The sequence below is a fragment of the Camelus dromedarius genome, chromosome 32 (assembly GCF_036321535.1).
Source record: "Camelus dromedarius isolate mCamDro1 chromosome 32, mCamDro1.pat, whole genome shotgun sequence".
Classification (NCBI taxonomy): domain Eukaryota; kingdom Metazoa; phylum Chordata; class Mammalia; order Artiodactyla; family Camelidae; genus Camelus; species Camelus dromedarius.
The window spans coordinates 6274550-6293845 of record NC_087467.1 but is presented as its reverse complement, the minus strand read 5'-3'; the positions used below and the strand labels follow the sequence as shown (position 1 = coordinate 6293845).

The 19296-nt window shown below is 45.7% G+C and overlaps 1 protein-coding gene across 12 annotated transcripts in view; it reads left to right on the top strand.

The window, feature by feature from the left end:
* The window catches only part of FHOD3 (formin homology 2 domain containing 3), a 411734-nt gene that overhangs the window by 168729 nt on the left and 223709 nt on the right, over positions 1–19296 (top strand). For all 12 annotated transcript variants that reach the window (XM_064481498.1, XM_064481499.1, XM_064481497.1 and 9 more), the window contains exons 4-5: positions 4610–4677; positions 11154–11259. In XM_064481498.1, the coding sequence (XP_064337568.1) occupies positions 4610–4677; positions 11154–11259 (174 nt within the window). The remainder of the gene's footprint in view (positions 1–4609; positions 4678–11153; positions 11260–19296) is intronic.

Here is a 19296-nt window from a genome sequence, read left to right as displayed (position 1 = left end):
TCCTTCCTAACCTCTTGGTAAACAGTGGTGTCTCTTAAAATGTACGTTTAAAATCAAGGGAACAAGTCAAGTAGTGCATAGAGACTTTTTGGTACCACTATGTTTTTAAAATAGATGGCAATTTTGAGTTTTAATTCAGCACTGTGATTACGTTTTACATCATGATATTGGTTCTTTTGAAAGAGGTAATATCAATTGCCTATTCCAAAAAATCAGTATTCTAGAGTATTTCTTTGGATGAATATTTGATCATTTTAATTTCGATTCCAGTATTATTCTCATGAGATACGGGGACAGAGCCATAACATTTATTAAAATGTTTATTGCAGAGAAAAAGGAAACGTTTGCAGTATGTTGGGAGAGGGTATCTTTGACCACAAAGATGAAATTTCACTGCCAATCACTTTTATGAAAGATTGAAAAAAAAAAAAAAGCTAGAATTTAACAGATGCCAGATGGAAGGATTTATGATCTAGACCTCACCTCGTGCTTTATGGCTTATGGAATTAAAAAGCAAAATATTTTAAAGGACATTTCAGCTGAAATAGATAATATTCTTATGTAAGTTAGCTGATCTTTTGAACTTTGTTATTTAAAAAATAACAAGTTTATAACTTGTTCTCTGAGGTCTGTAGTGATAATTTCCTCATATTAAGGAAAGAATTATTATTTGGAAATCATACCACTTTATTATTCAGCTTTGTTTGGAATAGACAATTATTTAAATAAAACATATAACTAAGTTTTTAAAAAATTAAAGACAATTGGAATGAACAGTACTTATTCCTCCAATAGAAATTGTTGTTTGTTTTAATTAAGACACTTGGCGAAAAAGGGAGGGGGAGAGATTTTTGGCACCACTCTGAGATACCTTTGGCATTTGTACAAGGATGTTTCTCATCAAAGGGTGAGGCTTCCCTGAGGTCTTCTGTTCTACTGCCACAGAGGAGTCTTTTGTGATGTCCTAGAGGTTAAAAATACAGAGAACGCATTCCAGTTAAAAGACAGATTGTCAGATTAGACAAAAACAAGTTGCAACTGTATCTACAAGAAACTTTACATAGACAGGTTAGGAATAAAAGATTGGAAAAAAGATGCACCATGCTAACACTAACCAAGCACTGACTAACTATATTAGTATTAGAGAAGTAGACCTTAAAACAGGGAATATCTCCAGGGATGAAGAGAGACATTACATAATGATAAAAGGTCGATTAACCTAAAAGCTGCAACCATCCTACTTGTGAGTGTACCTAACAACAGGACTTCAAAGGACCTAAAGCAAAACCTCATAAAGTTAAGAAGAGAAATAGACAAATCCAGTATAACAGAGAGTTCAGTAGTCCTGTCACAGAAAAATGCTGAACAGACCAACGGAAGCTTGGTAAGAATAGAAGACCTGAACAGCACTGTCATTTACCTGTTAGATATTTATGGAACAGTTCCCCTCAATAATGGCAGAATACACATTCTTCTCATGTGTACGTGAGACCGTCATCAAGAAAAAACCGTATTCTGGGCCATGAATTAAACCTTAATAAACTTAATATAATTGATATCATACAAAGTATATGTTCTAACCATAAAGAAATTAAACTAGTAATCAGTAATGGAAAGATACCTGGAAAACCCCTAGTGTTCGGAAGCTAAGTGGATACTTCTAAAGAAACCAGAGGTTAGCAATGACAACAAAAAACCCCATAAAATTGAGTTATTCCCTTTTGAAATGAATGAAATGTTCAACTCTTACTCAATTTTGAACCGAATGAAAATAAAAACACAGTATGTCTTAAGTTTGCAGAATGCAGCCAAAGTAGTACTTAGAGAGAAATGTGTAGCATCAAATACTTATATTCCACAAGAAGAACGGTCTCTTAAATCGATTAAGTTTCCACCATAAGAAACTGGGAAAAAAAAAAAAAAAGAGCAAATTAAGCCAAAAGCAAGCAGAAGGGAGAAAATAATGAAATAGAAATCAGAAAAGCAATGAAAAAAGGAATGAGCTGAAAACTTGATTCATTGAAAAGATTGATAAAATTGATACATCCCTAGCCTGACTGACCAAGCAAAAAAGAAAAAAGACAGATTACCAGTATCAGGGGTGAAAGAGAGGAGATTGCTGTAGGCAGTAAAAGGATAATATGGGAGTGTTATGAACAACCTTATATCCATACATTTTTTTTTACAACTTAAAGGAGATGGAGAAATACCTCGAAAGACATAAATTACCAAAGCTCATTCAAGAAATGCGTAATCAGAATAGCCCTATGTTAACTGAAGAAATTGAATCCAGAGTGAAAAACCTTTTTTACTAAAGAAAACTCTAGGCACAGGCAGTTTCACTGGAGAACTCTGCCAAACATTTAAGGAATAAAAAAATTGCCAGTCTGCACAAGCTTGTTCCGAAAGTAGAAGAGGCGGGAACACTCTCAGCTCATGAGGTGCCTCAGTGTCCACATTACAAGAAACGAAAACTGTAGGTGAATGTTCCTCAAGAATAGGGATTAAAAACCCTCGACAAAATGTCATTCTCATCTGAATTTTTTTCTATTAATACTTAATCCTAATTTGAAAAAAACCAGTATTTTGATTATAGCACCAAATACTAAAATCTGAACAGTCAGAATACAACAAATCATAATCCTTATTCAGATGAATTTCAATCCATGACAAATCGCTAGTAACTACAGGAGACGCTAACTAGGAAATTGTGAACCTATTTAAGACATATTTCTGCCTGTCACCTGGTGGTATATAAGCCGGAAAGTCCAACACAAGCCTTGTTAGCTTATAAGGAGGTACCTGGAATTGGCTCTCTTCTGCTGATCCTCTTGCTGGATACGCTAAATCCGGCCCTGTTCTTCAGGGTGTTTGTAGCCCTCTGCTTGCATCTGAGAGCTTTATTCTTACTTATTAGAAGTGGTACTGGCAAAAGACAAAGTCCATTCCTCCGGAATTTGAACATTCCAAGATGTGAGCTGTAGAAACTGGAGGAAGAAATGATCGCCCAGGGACTCAGGTACTACAGGGGTGACTCAGCTCAGTCTGTTTATTTATTACTTATGTCTTTCGAGGCCACGCAGACACTTTAGAGGTCCCTTGCGAGTCATCAGGCCTCATTTCTTGCAATCTGTGATAAATTAGACGTTTAGTTTGGGGATGGTTGGTTCTTTTGGAGTCTTCCTGGCTCCTTATGTTCGGGAAGGTGAAGGGTTCTCTCTTAATTGAAACGTCATAATTAACAAGTGACTGTGGACCATATATTGTATTTACAGGTGGTGCATTCCATGGTGGGCAGACAACTGGGAGGCCTTGGGGTCAGATACCACCCCCAGGCCCCGTCCTCACAGAATCCCACCTCTGCCCCTTAAGCTGTGTGTGTAGGTTGTGAGTCTGGAGGAGCCTAGCCTCCCAAGGAGCCAAGAGACTAGGGTGTCTGCAGCGCACCAAGGGAGCGGGGCCAGGGCTGTGTGACCAAGGGTTTGATGGACCACATAAAGGATTTTGGATTTCATGCTCAGGGCAGCCACTGAAGGATTTAAATGGGCGCAGTGATGTCATTGGGTGGTCATTTTCGCCCAGTGCTTCTGGCCTTGGTCAGGAGAGCGGATGAGAGGAAGGGAAGAGGGCAAGATGTCCATAGGGAGGTCTCTGAGGATGCTACTGCTATTCAAATACTGAGCCTCACCCCTCTCCATCATTTTAAGTCATTCTCAGATGGGAGCCTGTTTGCCTCCAGGGTACAAAGTGGGCCTCTTCTCATAACTAGACTTATGCTAAGTCTCTTAGATCTGTGTGTTCCAGACCCTTCCACTCAAGTCCATGCCGCTCACACAAGGGGAGAATGTGGCTCTGCAGTTACCACCCCCTTCCACTGGGGGTGGCATTGAAGCTCAGGGTTGCTGGCCATGAACGTGGTATGGCTTTGAACTCTACTGTTCTAAGTATTTTAAATAATTTTGCATTCCACTTCATCATATCAGAGCGGGGCTCTGCCATCTTCCTTGCTCCTGGCCAGGACCCCTCCTTGAATCCATCTCACATGAGTGAGAGCCCAGGTGCAGGCAGAGCTAAGGTGGGGCTCCTGCTGGAAGGGCCGTCACCACAGGAGCCAGTCAGCCCTTAGAGCCACCATGCTTCTCCTGGGTCTGTCGAGGTGAGCCTCAGAGCCCAGGGAAAGGAGGCAACTCAAGATGTCTGAGCCCAACTGCAGAAAGCATGGTGGTGCCAGGGCTGGGAGTAGGGAAGGAGAGAGGCAGAAGGACCACTTCTGTCTTGGCTGCGTTAATTTTCTGGATATAGTTGGCGATCGAGTACAGTAGTCTAGGAACAGCTGGACCGGAGAGAGGGAGGGCGAGGGCTGAGGGTTCAGACCTGGGCACCTTTCCCACGACTCACACCTCCCCTCCTCCCGCCTCCTGTAACAGCCCGGACGATTCTTTACCGTGTTGGGGGTGAGGTCTGTATCCTAAATGAATTTGTTTTGCGTACTTTAACAGTGGAAATTCTAGCATTGTTGTGGAACTCTAGAATAAAAGCATCCTCTCTGTGTTTTTACCATCTGTTGCGTCAGTTTGATTAATTTTTTATGTTGTATTCTTTCTTTCAGAAAAACTGTACAACTCCAGTGGACGAGATTTAAGAAGGGCGCTTTTCTCCCTGAAGCAGATATTTCAGGTAAAAAAGAAAAAAATTCTCTCAGGTCTTGTTTTTGCATGGCTTCTCAGATTAGATGCAGACAAGTTTCTACCTTTTGCTGATTACAAAAATGGAAAGTCTCTTCAGGGTACAATGTAAATTTGGCCAAAATATTGTTATGTGTTTTTACCATATGGAATATTTCAAGCAAAATGAGAAGTAAAGGAAACTATCAAATCACAGTATTTTCCCATATTGACTAAAGATTTAAAAAAATACCTGCTACAGATACAATTGAAGTCTTGTGTTCTCCTCTTCAATACTAAGCACCCTCTTCACACCCCACCCTGGGCCCCCTCAGTGTCCTGTGTCGTGTTTATCATGCAAATGCCCGTTTCCATACTCGTGGTGAATATTCACCAACCGCATGCAATGTTCCTCTCTATTTACTTTGCATGCACGTTATCATGCTCTGTGTATCCTGCTTCCTTAGTGAGAGCAGGGTAGGTCTGGACGCGACCGAGGTAGCTCTGAGTGAAGATCCCATTGTATGAAGAAACCACAAGTTGCCTTGTTCATTCTTCTGTTGGCGGACAGCTGGGTTCATTTCCAGGGTTCTGCTGTCATGGACTGCGCGGCAGGGACGCGCCCCCGTGTGCCCGTGCGCGCGCATCCCTGTCGGGTTCTGTCTCCTCTCCTAAGCCTTCCCTCTGCTTCTCCCCTGCGAGAGTCACAAGCTTAGTGCAGAGGGTGAGGGCATGTGTGCAGACAGATTCCAAGACCGTTACCCACAAGAGACTGCAAAAGAAAGAGTTTGGGGCGGAGGGTGAGCTCGCCATGCCTGGGCAGGGTCAGGAGAGGCGGGACGCGACTCCATGGAGAAGATGGATTTGCACTGAGCTCATGTCTGTGTAGATGCATCATTCTTTCTATTATGATTTTAGACTCTAGCGTGTATACCGTTTCTCTTCAGTTCCCATCTCCTTCACATTCTTAAGACTTTCCTTGTCGGTGATAGTTGTAGCCAGGGGCAATTCCTTTCTTGGGTGTTTTCCTGTCTGAGGGGGTTGGCAGAAAGTCAGGCCAACAATCCATCCCACCTGCACGTTCTTGTCCCATTTTTAAGCATGTTCACCCATGCCCTCATCCTTTTCCCAGGGCAGAGCCCTTCTCATTGACATTTCTAGAGATGAGTCCTTCTTGTCTTCCGACAGCTACAGGTGTGAACCTGAGTCACCATTGCACCCTCGTGTTGCACGTCTCAGAAGTGCCTTGGGGTCTGGGGTCTGCCTTGGTTTGGGCCATTTCTTCTGGAAAAATTGTCACTGCCGTCATGGGCAACACCTGCTTTTGGTCCCCCCCAACTCAATCCATGCATTAGCTTCTCACCAGAGGGGTTGACAAGGTCCTTCTCTTGCTGGTTCTGCATAGCCTTCTGGGTTACATCTGAATCTCTCAATGTAACATTAAGGTCCTTCTGGATCTGGCCTCTGCTGCCCACCTCTCCATCCTTGGCTGCACCAAAGTCTCACCCGTGATTAGGTTCTGGGGCCAAGCTGTGCCCTTTCTCTTCTGCACCTTTGCCCCTGGACCTGTTGCTTCTTTGCCAGGATGTGTTGCCACCCCCGATCCACTCTCCGTGTCTCTCAGTTGCCCACCTGGGATCTCCTGCCAGGGATGCTCTCCCTAAATGAGCCCTCACTGCAGTCAAGAGATCTCCAGATGCCTCTAAAGCTCTCTGTGCTCATCTATGGGATAGAACTTAGGACACTGCAGGGTACTTGTCTGAGTCCAGACACCTGTGAGCTCCCTAGGTTTCATCACTGGGTCTTTGGGGCCTCAGACTATCTGCTTAAGCAGTAGATGAACAGACTGGGCGAACTGCATACTCCTCTAGCAAATGTCGGTCTTCAATCTTTCCTGACTTTAATTTAGTAAATACTTCGCTAGTTACTAGTCCCAGAGTTTCACTTCCCATGTATCGCTCTGTGTCTCCCTGCTTCTTAGCTGAGCCAAACTTCTTCACCCTCCACGATGTCCTCCTCTCGAACTCACATCCCCGATGGCAGTAGGGCTGGGCCCTGACTCCCACCGCTCCTCACCCTAACTCACTTGTGTAGTCCCTCAGCCCACCTGCTGTTCCTGTTGTTCAGCTTCGGCTTCTTTCAAAACCTGTGTTCACCTCATCGAGTATCCAGTTGGTGGCAGAACCACACAAAGAAGAGCGATTCCAAGTTACTTTTAAAACACTGCAATTGGTGCGCCCTGGGGAGGATATACTCTGAGAACAAAAAGAACCACACACACACGAAGATCCACTGTTTAAAACAATCCTATTGCTGGTAGTGGTGTTGGTATTGCTATTCTGATACTGTTGTGTGTGTGTGTTCTTATTTTGTCATTCTGAGAGTTCTTAAGGGTTAGGATTCTTGGTGTATGGAAGGAAGCTGATGAAAGGTAGAACAACTGAGTCAAAAACTCTGGGTTCCTGAATTTAATCGGAAGTATCAGAATGAACCCATGGTGTTTATTATCTTAACAAACTTGCAAAAAAAGCATATTTCTAGCTCTAAGTTTATTGAACAGGACTAGCAGCAATGATCAAGCCATGAGCAAAAGGCACCACTAGCACTGAGATTGTGGTCTTAAAGTACAGAAAGGAACCAGCGCTCCTTGGAGAAATAGCTGATTCCAAGTCTGGCATGGGAGACGGGTAAAATAAACTTGGAACATCTTATCCTATCGATAGCAAGGAAGCTATCAAATACGACTAGGATTCTTGCCAAAGGAAGTCAGGAGCACGTTGAAGGGTCTCCCACTGGCTGACTAAAGATGGACAACGTGAGCACCAACAAGGGTGTTAGTTACGATGGATCTGCATTGATGAGTCATCATGACGCTAAAGAGTAACAATGATTGGTCGCCACTGGAAGGAGATGCTGGTGAACCAGCTCTTTATTTTGAAACATGGGTGAAGTTTTAGAATCATACACTTATCTTACCTTTTCCTATTTGGACTTTAGGATAATCAAGCCGTTGTGGAGGGGAAGTTTTGCTTGTAAAAATACTCTAGCTAAGAAGTAAGAGGGAGTGATAGAATTAGAATATCCATTAGAATGTCAGAATTTTGCAACCCTGAATAAGTTAAGCGATCTAGGTATTAAGCATCAAGACCTGCTGACGTGATGGAAATAAAATATAACCAATTACATTGCTTCCTCATGGAAACTCACACTGCCGTGGAGGACGTGGTCAAGCCAACAGAATCAACCCTGGATCTGATCATGCCTCTTACATGCAGTAACCAATTTATAAATGATCTAGGACCAAGGCACGTGTTGAACTACACCACAGGCATGTAGTCAACAAAATCCAGAATATAGGCCACTCTATAGGACAAATGATCTCGTTTCTTTGCACAAATTTCAAGGAAAAAAATAGAGATGAATTAAAAGACAATTAAAAGTTCTATCAGCTAATTGCCATATGTGGATCTTACTTATATCCTAATTCAAAATGTGAAAGAAAAATCTATTTTTGAGACAGTTGGAATTTTGGTCACTGACTAGACTTTTGATAATATTGAGAAAGTATTAATTTTTCATTGTGAGCACATAATTTTAAAAAGAGTTCCTATACTTTGGAGGTACATATTGGAATATTTATGGATTAAATGATGTGGTGTTTGAGACGTGCTTCAAATTAATACGGCAGCAGACAAGATTGAGATGATAGAGGAGACAGGGTTGATGTGAGATGATTGGTACCTAGGGTTCATGAAATTATTCTGTCTTCTTTTGTATAGGTTTAAAGTTTTCCATGGTGAAAAAGTTAAACATGTGTCAGGTCTCATTTTCATCCCCTCACCACGCTTGTTCTGTAGTGTTGTCTCTCTGAATTCTGAAGGATGCGGTTTCCAGCAATTACTCACCAAACAGATATTTTAGAGCAGCCTTTGTTGGCATTATGTAGGCAAGGAAGAAGGTGTTTGCTACCAGAAGTTTCATCTCTTTGGAAGACCACAGACCCGTGCACAGAACAGCTCTAAACCACAGGGCAGGGATGCTTTGGGTGGATTCCACAGGCTACAAGCGGTCTGGGGCTTAGATCACCTTCTCCACAGCCCCGGGTCTGTATCTCCATCATCTCTTACATTTTCTAGACGTGGAGGTTCTTTTCGGAACTAGAGGATAAGGGTGTAAAGAAAGAGCCATTGGTCATTTGGATTGAGATGAATATTAATTGACCAGTAGGCATTTAAAAAAAAAAATGACCACAGGTTAAATTGTGGCTTTTATGGAGAATTCTGAAAGTCGAGGATAATCTCTTATCAGTTAATGTTAAAATTTTGATTTCGTTCTAGTCAGAAACCAGTGTTTTAAAAATCATGTATTAATGCCCATATATTTTAGGATATGTGTTCAAAATCTTGTATGTTGCCAATTCGGAAGACATTCTCCACATTTATTATCCATATGTTTTTATTTCCTAAGCACCTTATCTATATATGTGCATACATTTTAGTTAGGGCACTGAATTATTTTTGTAAACACCGTCTCCCCTGTCCAGTGTTTTTTCCGAGGACCTTGGCCAGGCAGTCAACTCTGCTATATTGATATTAGCGATTAGCTTGAGTGATTTCTTGAGAGCTTGTTCGTACTTTTTCACCATGAAGTCATGTGTGAATCTAGTTTTAGTTAAAGTAATAAACATTTGTTACATGCTTGGAAAACCTTTCTGACTAGACATGAGCTCATCTAAATGTTCGCTTTTCACATATGCTGGTGGAAAAGAACATGGATGGAGGGAGAATTATTTTTATTTCCTTTATACATATGAGTGTAAAGTAATTTTCCAAAAGCTCATGATATTGTCCCGTTTTCTCTTGCTTCCTAAGCCATGATTATCTTGAAGTCTGACTTAGCACAGCTGTCTCTCATTACCTTCGGGGCACAAGCATCGCTCCCCCCACCCCGCGCTGCACTCCCCACCACCACCCCCCGTGCCCTCTGGACCTCAAGAGTGTGTTCTTGATTCAAAGGGAGCTTTTGCCTGGCTGCCCCCACTGAACTCAAGTCCTCCATCCATATAATTGGAAAATGCCATAAAATCAAAACGAGGAGCTAATTTCAACGTAGAGACAAGAGAATTGTGCCAGTGCGTGTAAATTATGTTTTTCTTTTTGGAGAGAAATCATGGTTTGCTGACCATTCCTAGAATAATAACCTTTCATTATTCCATTAAGCTTTCTGCTATTTACATCACTGAGGTTTTTTTATTTTTGCTCTGTTGTTATAATTGAAGATGAATGTGTCCTAGCTGCATTTGAGACAAGGCACAATCCAATGAGGCAGTCTCCTGAAACAGGAGTGGAAATATCCCTCCCAGAGAGCTCCATCGAACTTGGTACTGCCGGAAAGTGACTGGAGCTGGGGGCTGGCTGGACCTAGTTGGGTCATCTTGGCCAAAGTTTTGCCACTCTGGAGTCTTTATCTGCAAAGAGAAGGTCGGATTAGATCAGTGGTTCTTGAGCTGGTTGCCCTTTAGGATTTCCTGGAGGAATTTAATAGCAGAGCCTGGGCCCCACCCCACAAATTGATTAAATCCATCTGGGTAGGGACCTACTTCCTGTTCCTTTTCAAAGCTCCGCGGATGATCCTGATGTGAGGGAGGCAGGGGTGAGAAGACTGAGCATTGCTGAATCCCCCGCAGGGCTTGCTAAGCACGCATTGCTGGGCTTCACAGTGGAGTTTCCTATCTAGTAAGTCAGGATGGGGCCGGTTATTTTGCATTTTTTAACAAGTTTCCAGGTGATGCTCATGTGCCTTGTGGGTCTGGAGACCTCTCTTTGAGAGCCACTGGATTAGACGGCCCCTGAGATTCCTTCCATGTCCTGCCTGCTCTGATCAGGTCTGCAGGCCGACCAAAGTGGCTCTTTTGAGGGGCAGTGTGGCTGGTTCTGAGCTCTGCCTCCTTGCTTGTCCTGCAAGCAGCACGACTTGGGAGGTGGAAACACTGCTCCCTTGCTTTCGCAGATACCGTTTGCAAGCCCCTGGTAACCATCCTTAGGGACTGTCTTTTGAAACATGCGAATTGCTTTGAATCCTTCCCTCGATGATCTGCGCTGCAGCCCAGTGTTTCCTGTGCTCAAACCCAGCCAGCTTCATGTGGCTGGTCCCAGGGACCGGCGGGCGAGCGGAGCATGGCGATTTCTAAAGAATGAAAAACAGATCGCTATAAATATTCCTGACAGTCAGGGGGTTCATTTGCTTTATCTTTATTAGATTGCCCAGAAGGCAATAATTGGTCTTTGGCAAACAACAACGTGAAGACTGGTTGTGAAATTCCTCTGGCAACAGTTAAGATGCTTCATTTGAATAGAGCAGAGCAATCTTCAGAGGTCGGTCTGGCTTCAAAGGCTTGTTCGTACTTTTAACAGCACAGCCTGGGTAGAGGATGGACTGGGACAGTATTTGAAGTCTCTTCTTTCTTTTTTTCTTCCCGTTTCCTGCCAGGATGACAAGGATTTGGTGCATGAATTTGTAGTGGCTGAAGGCCTGACATGTTTGATCAAGGTGGGAGCTGAGGCAGATCAGAACTATCAGAACTACATTCTGAGGGGTAAGTTATGCTGGGCCTGGGGCGGCCAGCCCCTGCTGCAGGGGAGGTTGCGGGTCGCCTCCAGGAACTCCAACACTGAGAGCTCTTTAAAAGACGTGGATTACGGAGTAAGGTGATGAAGATGTCTTGCAGCAAAGGATGACACCTTTGTCAGGTTTTATCAGTTCCTAGTAACTAGTGACTGAGTTCATTTTTTTTTGACTTTACCTGAAGTCTCTTCCCAATTATTAAAAAAGAGCACATTCTGCACATTCGGTTTTTTATAATCTCTTTAATTGATGGGGAAAGGGACATACCAAGTGGCGTGGGTAATGCCTCCGTTTCAGCAGAAAGCCACCTCAAACCAAAGAGGTCAGTTTACTTCCTGGGAAAAATACTGTCTCCAACTTGGATCATCCCTGGGAGTTCCTGTAAGATGTGCACGTTCCTCACCATGTCCTGTTTCTGACTAGGTAGGTCGTGGATGGGCCCAGAATCTGCATTTTAAAGAAGGATGCTGAGAGCTACCTCCATAATTTCATTTTTTTGTAAAGTGTTGCATGTGCGGCATCTGAAACACTGATTACGACTCCAGTTCATAAAGTTAATGCTCTTTGCAGAGTTACAGTGTTTTTCTGCACATTCACAGAAATAATTGTATTTATTCCCGTAAAAAAACCTGTAAATAAGCAGGGCAAGAATTATTAGGTTGGATCATCAGGCATAGCGGTTGTCAACAGTTTTGACCCACCCAAGGAAACATTTAATATAGTTCAAGATTATTTCCATCTTACAGTTGAAACATTTGAGACTCAACGAGATTGAGCGTTTGCCTGAAAAAATCACTTCCTCTCGTGTGTGGTCAAGTAGGGGCCGTGCCCAGGCACTGGGGCACAGCAAGGCTGATCCAGGTTCTGTACCCTGCCTGCATCTTTGCCGTAACCCCACAACTCCCATGTTCATCTAAGGAAAAAAAAAATACCCCCTTTGCCTTTCCCTTGGATGAAGGGAAAATATGCAAAACGTGTGATTTAATATCAAATGTCCATGGTTAGAGTTGAATGAGACAGGTGAAAGGAGGCAGTCCCGTGGTTTCCTGTTGTGTTTTACCCTGAGAAGATTCCTTTATGTTCTGAGTTGTGACCCAGCACCTCGAACTCTCTGCATCCTTCCCCATTTTCCCTGCTCCTGGAGACTCATTTCAACACAGGCAAGAGCAAAAGAGAAAACTTTGGGCTCATTCAAAAAAATTTTCTTTAGGGATGTATTTTCAAGTCAGTGTTAATTATTTCTGTCCAAACGTGTGTGAGAGGGGCTTCCTCAGCCTCAGTTTCTCTGCTCCCTGGTGTTTGCGAGGCTGGGAGGCACCTCCCTGTGTTCACCTTGCGTCTTTTCCTGGGCAGGGCGGATCCTCATTACAGGATGAGAGTAGAGATGCTTTATGGATGAATTTTATGGTTTCTCTCCTCAATATCATGAAAACATTTATATGGAAACTTGCACGGTGTGGGTAGACAAATCAACCATGAACTTTGTCCTGCCGTGTGGCCTCTGAGTGCCGCTGTCCTTCTGTGTCTGCAGAGGCGTGTGCAAGTTTTGATTCTCATCCTCAGATTTCCATCCTCATGGGTCCAACACCTGGAATGGGGAACAGCACAGAATTAAGGGTGGGAGCGAGTCCTCTAGTTTACTTTCCGGGTCACTTAGACTATGGACGCTCGTAAGTTGAACCACGTGGAAGGAAATATACCTGAAATTGCCAAATTCTGAATAGTGGGTCCAAACTAAGAGTATTTATTGTTATGTTTAAAGTAGACATCGTTTTAACTTAAAAAAAAGTCTTCCCCAGGGGGTGCTGGCATGAATGCACGGACCTCCACACACCTCTGTAGAACGAATAACCATCTACAGGTTTATCTTTATTCTTCTGACCCTTGCCTAAGAGTGTATATGTGCATTTTTACAGAGCAATTATCAATGTAAATGTTTGCATTCATGTCCACTCAAGGCTCGGGAGAGGAGAGTGGCTCTGCCGGCTGTGGTCAGCTCCCTCTGATCAGGAAGGTTTAATTCTTGTCAGGAGCCCCCTACAGACCTCCTGTGGGTTAAAACTGGGTTGTAGGACCACCTGTAGCTGTAAGGGAGGTGGGCAGAGGGGGTGTTTGGTTCCTGGACTCTTAAGAGGAGGCAGCAAAAGAGAAAGGCCTGGCTTAGTACCTCGGGTTGCTAGTGCCTGCCACTCAGTGGGGGTTGGGAAGGAAAAGCAGCCTGGCTGGGAGAGCCCTCTGGTCAGCAGCTCCCTGGGGGCCCGGCTGGAGGGACTGAGGGCCTCCATGCAGCGGAGGGGCTTGCGGGGTAAGGCAGGGTGAGCTCAGTGGCTGTACAAGGTCATGTGAATTGTACTTGCTGGAAAAGACGGTGCTGACATGGAATCCCTCAGCTAGACTCTCCACCCTCGTGTGTGCCTGTCATTCAGCTCGCAGTGGTTTATTAATTGGCAGTGTTCTGATCTGTGCTAGGAAGTTACCAAAGGCAGTTACCAAATGCTTGAGAATCATAACTCCCCAGCACAGCCAGGGGAGGCCCTAACCTCCTGCTGCTTCTGTCTCTGCCGAAGATGCCTCTGAGGTAAGACCCGCACCGTAGATGGCGCTTCCTGAGCTGTGAGGGGCCTGCGTTCCCATTGCTGCACCAAGGCCTCGCCTTCTGATTTTGACTTTCCATTAGGGTCTGCTTATTGGAGGCCAGGAGGCTGCCATCTGTTACCTGGGACACGAGCGGATGCTCAGTCCCGTTCAGGTGACTACAAGCCATCCTGCTCTCCACGCAGCCCAGGGCCTTCCGGGCCCGCCCGGCTTGTGCTCAGTCTCAGAAGACTCGGGGTAACTGGGGCGCCGTGTGCCAGCGTCCGCACATGTTGACGTATCTGACTGAAGCCCGTGCTGGGAAAGTGCACCTTTAAGGGACGTCCCTGACAGATTTCTTAGGCTGAGACGTTTGTGTCTGATGCGAGGAAACGATCATTTTCCCTGGTCCGTGTGCTGAGTCACCCCTTCCTGACCTTGAAGACGTGGAGGCTTTTTTAGGTTGTGATCAGCTGTCAGCAGCCCCCAGACCTTTGCCATCAAGGAGTGAGGGATGGGGAGGTCAGACACAGATCAAGAGGGAGAAACCAGAAAGCCTTTTCCAGTTTTGTACCCACCATTCCCTGGGGAGGACAGCATGCCCGCCCTGGGCCACTCGGGAGAGGCGCGCACAGGGCACAGGCCGGGACCTCTGCTGTGCTTTGCACACAAGGCGGGGTGAGCAGGGTTAGGAGGGGCTGGTTTGCATCCTGTTGGTGGGCCCTGGGCGGCTAGGCCTGAAGTGTGGGGGCTGACACGGCAGGTGGTTAGGGGTGTGGACCAGAGCTGCTGGAAAAGAGGACTGAGTGCCTCTGACCAGAGCCTCAAAACTAGGTCAGGACGGTGCTTAAAGACCCTTCATACAAACCACCAGGGGGGTGAGCCGTCGCAGTGCCTTCGTGGAGTTTCCTCAGGAGCCCCTCTCTCTGACCATGTGTGAGGCCCCCAGGTCTCACGGAAGCCAGAGCATTTGGAGAACCCTGTTCTTTCCACATCTGCTTTTAGAACCACTAAATGTTGCCTTATTATTGCGTTCAGCCCTCTGACAGCTCTGTTTTTAAGGCCCCAGGATCTGTTGCTTTGAGTTTAGGATGTATCTACTGAGAGGGAAAGACGGGTTGTGAGTTACGGCGTCACCAAGCACTGTCCAAAAATATGAGCCAGCGGCTGGGAAGAGGTCTTAAATGCACAACATGTAGAAATAATATTTATCTGACTTATTATTTTTGGATGATTATAGCTAATAACCTAAAGTTTTTTTTTATGGGGAGGGCAATGTGCGGATAGCCAGTGTTTAATACTAATCTCCTGTGGAATTTTGTACCTTACAACTATTCTTGTTGAAGTGGGACCTTGAGAGCTGTATTCCTGGGAACTTACACCTTCCACGCACAGATGGAGCCTTCACTGTGGGCCGTGTCAGGCCCTGTGGATGCACCGATGAAACCAAGACACAGCTCTGTCCTGGAGAAGCTCCCTGGGAGGTGCTGCATGTGGCCCACTTTATATGTTGTATCAGAGACATCTGACACGTTTAGAAACTGCATGTAGGTGATATGCTTTAGGGGAGGAAAGAGAAAGAGATCAGTAGAATCATTGAGACCAGCTGCCTTTTCTGGCTGTACCTCAAGGGAAGGTGCCTCTTAACTACTTCGTTTTACATGGAGAAATTTGATTTGATCATTTCACCTAAAGCAAAGTACCCATTAATCATAGAATATCTTAGTATCAGAGCTGGATGAGATCTTAGAACTCCTTCAGCTCAGCCCTTTCATTTTAAGAGAAAACAGCAGGTGTTTAGTTGGCTCCTGTGTTTTTAAAGATGTTTTAATGGTTGTCAACATTTAAAACTTGGAGAGATGTGACATTAAAAAAAAAATCCAAACTTCGGTTGTCTTTGGAAAAACTGGAACCAGAGAATTTCAGCGCCTTGCCAAATGTGACTTAACTATAGGGGGAGAAATGCCTTGCACCTTAGGGAATCTCTTAATGAGGATCAGGACTTCTGGTCAGATAGATTTATTTTGTCGGCATCACTGGGAACCAGGCAGTGGTATGAAATGATCAAATGGTAATCAAACGATAATTAAGCCAGCATCCTCCATCCCGGGAAAACGTTAAGGTTTGTGTTTTTGTGTTTCAGAGCAAAGGAGAGCGGAGGTTGGGTTCAGACTGTAGATGAGGGAGGGGAGGGAGGTGCCCAACTGTGGTACTAAGATGAGGAGATGAGAACAGAAGAGGGGAGAGCTGTTTAACGTCCAGAACCAAAGTCACTTCCTTGACTGGGTCTCAGGAGAAGCTGCCTCTTTCTTACCTCTTGCTGGGCATGCTTTCTGTGTCGGTCAGGACTTAGGGATCAGTCATGGCAGCCACGTGGCCAGCTGTGTGGGTGACACACAGCTCAAGTGTCCTGGTCGTGTCTGTCACCAGCCCTGCGATCGGAGGGTAAGGGGAGTTGAGAACTGTGTCAAGGACAGAGCCCTTCACTCGATGTCTCTTCTTGCTCAGTTGGTGTGACGGGCTGTTCCCAGCGGGGAATCACGCTGGCCAGCACAAGTTAGCAGCCAGACTGAACATTCAGAGATGAGAGCGTCAGAGCATCCAGGCCGGCGGGATGCAGGTGGACAAGGAAACTACAAAACCTGAGCGATATAGATATTTTTCTTAAAAGAGAAATAGCTCTAATTGTTTTATTATGTAACTTGTGAACACACAGTTGTCTGAAAAGCAGACAACAAACAGCAAAAACATAAAGATCACTGAAAATCCCACAAAACAGACCGTTTTCTGCCCAGCCATGTACATGCTTGCTTTGCGCATGCCTGTGACACAGATGAAGTGTCCTGTACATGTGCTGGCAAACATGTCTCCCGGAAGGGAGCTGGGGACCCTGCACGCTGGCTTTGTGACATCTCCTAGACTCGGCACAAGTATTTACTTTAAATTGCTGCTCCCTTGCCTATAAAAGGGAGGCAATACCTTCTTTAAAGGAGTGTTCTGAAGTTAAAGAGCTCACAGAAAGGTCTAAATAAAGGACTGAATTGTAGACATTTATTATCAATAATAGTCAATGATATGACTGCAGTAATCACCCATTATGTGCTGAATTATACACCCCTTCAAATTCATATGTTGAAGTCAAACCCCCTAATACCTCAGAACATGACTGTATTTGAAGAGAGGGCCTTTAAAGAGCTAATTAGGTTACAGTGAGGTCACTGGGCCCTGAGCCAGGATGACTCGTATCCTTATGAGAAGAAAAGATTAAGACACAGATCTGTATGAGGGGAAAGGATATGAAAATGACCATCTGCAAGTCAAGCAGAGAGGCCTCAGGAGAAACCAGCTCTGCAGACACTTTGAACTTGGACTTCCGGTGTCCAGAACTGTGAGAAGTGACCATCAGTTGCAAGTGGCACGTGTTACAGCGGCCCAGGCAGACGGATACGCCCCTCGGGAAGTCGCTGGGAATTACCTCGGGTGAAAATCCTGGGGACAAAGTCGTTGGCATCGAAGGTGTGTACATTTTTGTCTTGTTTTTGGTAGAATAAATGCCCTGCAGAGGGGATGTGTGAATCTCTGCTCCCTCTGGCGCTCTCCATTTCTGCTCGTTTATGGTGATCAGGACACACTTATTCCTACGGATGAATATTTTTAGTCATTTTTATAAAATGGTTTGTACATTTTGGTTGTCATTGTGTTAAATTTGTCGACGAACTGGGGACGAATTGACCTCCTTATTTAAAAATTCAAAACTATTCCTTGCATGCACTTTGTGTTACGGGACAAACCCTTTGCAGGGACACGTTCTCCGTCTCACTCTTGTGTGCAATGTCCGTTCTCCTGGCTTTTGTTACAGAATTTGATGCATCTCCCCCCAGGTGTTTTTGTGTTATTTTTTTGTTTATTTGTTTATCCATTTTTGAGTTGAGTCGGATACTTACCACATGAAAAGATGAGAGGGTTCCCTCGAGTCTCTTTCCTGTTTGGTTTGTAAACTTAGTTTGGGAGTGTCACCTAAGAAAGGCCTTCCTTGCCCTTTTTGGTGGGGTTTTGCTTCCATTCTGTGTCTTGGGGCCTGGGTTCCCCAGTTGTGACGACCACTTGGCTGAGACAGGAAGGCTCGTGGGTGAGGTACCCCTTCCCCGAGGGAGAGTCAGCCTCCCCTTCCTCTGTGTTCACACTCGGGGAGCTCTCCCTTTGAGGACTTAGAGGAGTGGGAACCTCTTCCTGTGAGGACTTGGGTGAGTAGCGTGCCTGCTGGAGGCCTGGTCTGTCAGTGCTGGGCCATCACTGGCTGCGGCGTGTGAGCTGGGGTGTCTGGAAAAACTGGGCCGCTCACAGCCTTGGGATGTGGGCTCCACATTTTGTTTATTTGTTGTTTCTTCTTTTCTGTAGTTTTCAAAACCTCTGCTTTTTGGGTGTCTAATGTTCTTTATGCCCTGGTGTCACTCTCCTCGGCCTGACCTTTCTGCTCACCCCCTTGGCACGCTGCTGGGGATACGGCCTCCAGGTGGGACCAGCCACAAACCTGCCGAGGGGTTTGGTCAAGGTGGGAAAGCCGCAGCCCGCCCTGCTTGGGGAGGGAGGCTGAGTCACTCTTGCTGCTGGTATGTGGTGGCAGAAAGGTCATCCCTGAGTGCTCTGAGGGTCCCATCTGGGGCCCCTCTTGCCACCCCTCTAACCCCCACCCTGCATGAGGCCTGCACCCCTCTTAAAAAACTGGGTTAGGGAAGAGCCAAGAGCTGCCCTGTGTCCTGCCTCTCCCAGCCCGTCCAGGCACAGGGGCCAGACGTGGGCGCTCACCGGGCCTTCTCCATGGCCCGTGCAGGCCCTGGGAGACTGCGGCCTTGCCCAGCTTGTGTCCGTGACTGTCTCCCAGGAGAGGGAGGCGGCGGCTGGGCCCAGCGTCCCCCGCGGGCCGGCACCTTCTCAAAGCCCACGGCATGTGGTCGGCCATGCCTGGTCTCGGGGCTCGTGGGCCCTCTTCCCACTTCTCATTGGTCACTGGGGTCGATCGGTAGGAAGGGGGTTTGGAGGCCTCTTGCGCTGCCATCTTTCTGGAAGTGTGAAATCACAGAATCATTGCTTGTGGTCCGTGTCCCGACAAACCCTCAGGCAGTCACACTGTGTGCAGGAAGGCGATGGGTCGGGGGGTGGGGGTGACGGAGCCCGGGAAGGCCAGAGCCGGGTCCTGAACTTTGATGGGACAGAGTGCCCTTTGTTTTCCCTCTGGGCTCTCAGGAGAGAGAGGAAGGGGCTGGGAGAGGCCGCAGCTAAGGCCGGCGACACTGGCGACCTGGAGACCCCTCCCTGCATTTGGCAGCAGGTACGACACTCAGCCTTCAGAGTCTAACTCTGAGAGGGGGGCACTTCCAGCTCTAAACATGACTTTGGTTTCCCTCTTCACTCCCTTCCCGGGTACTTTTCCCCT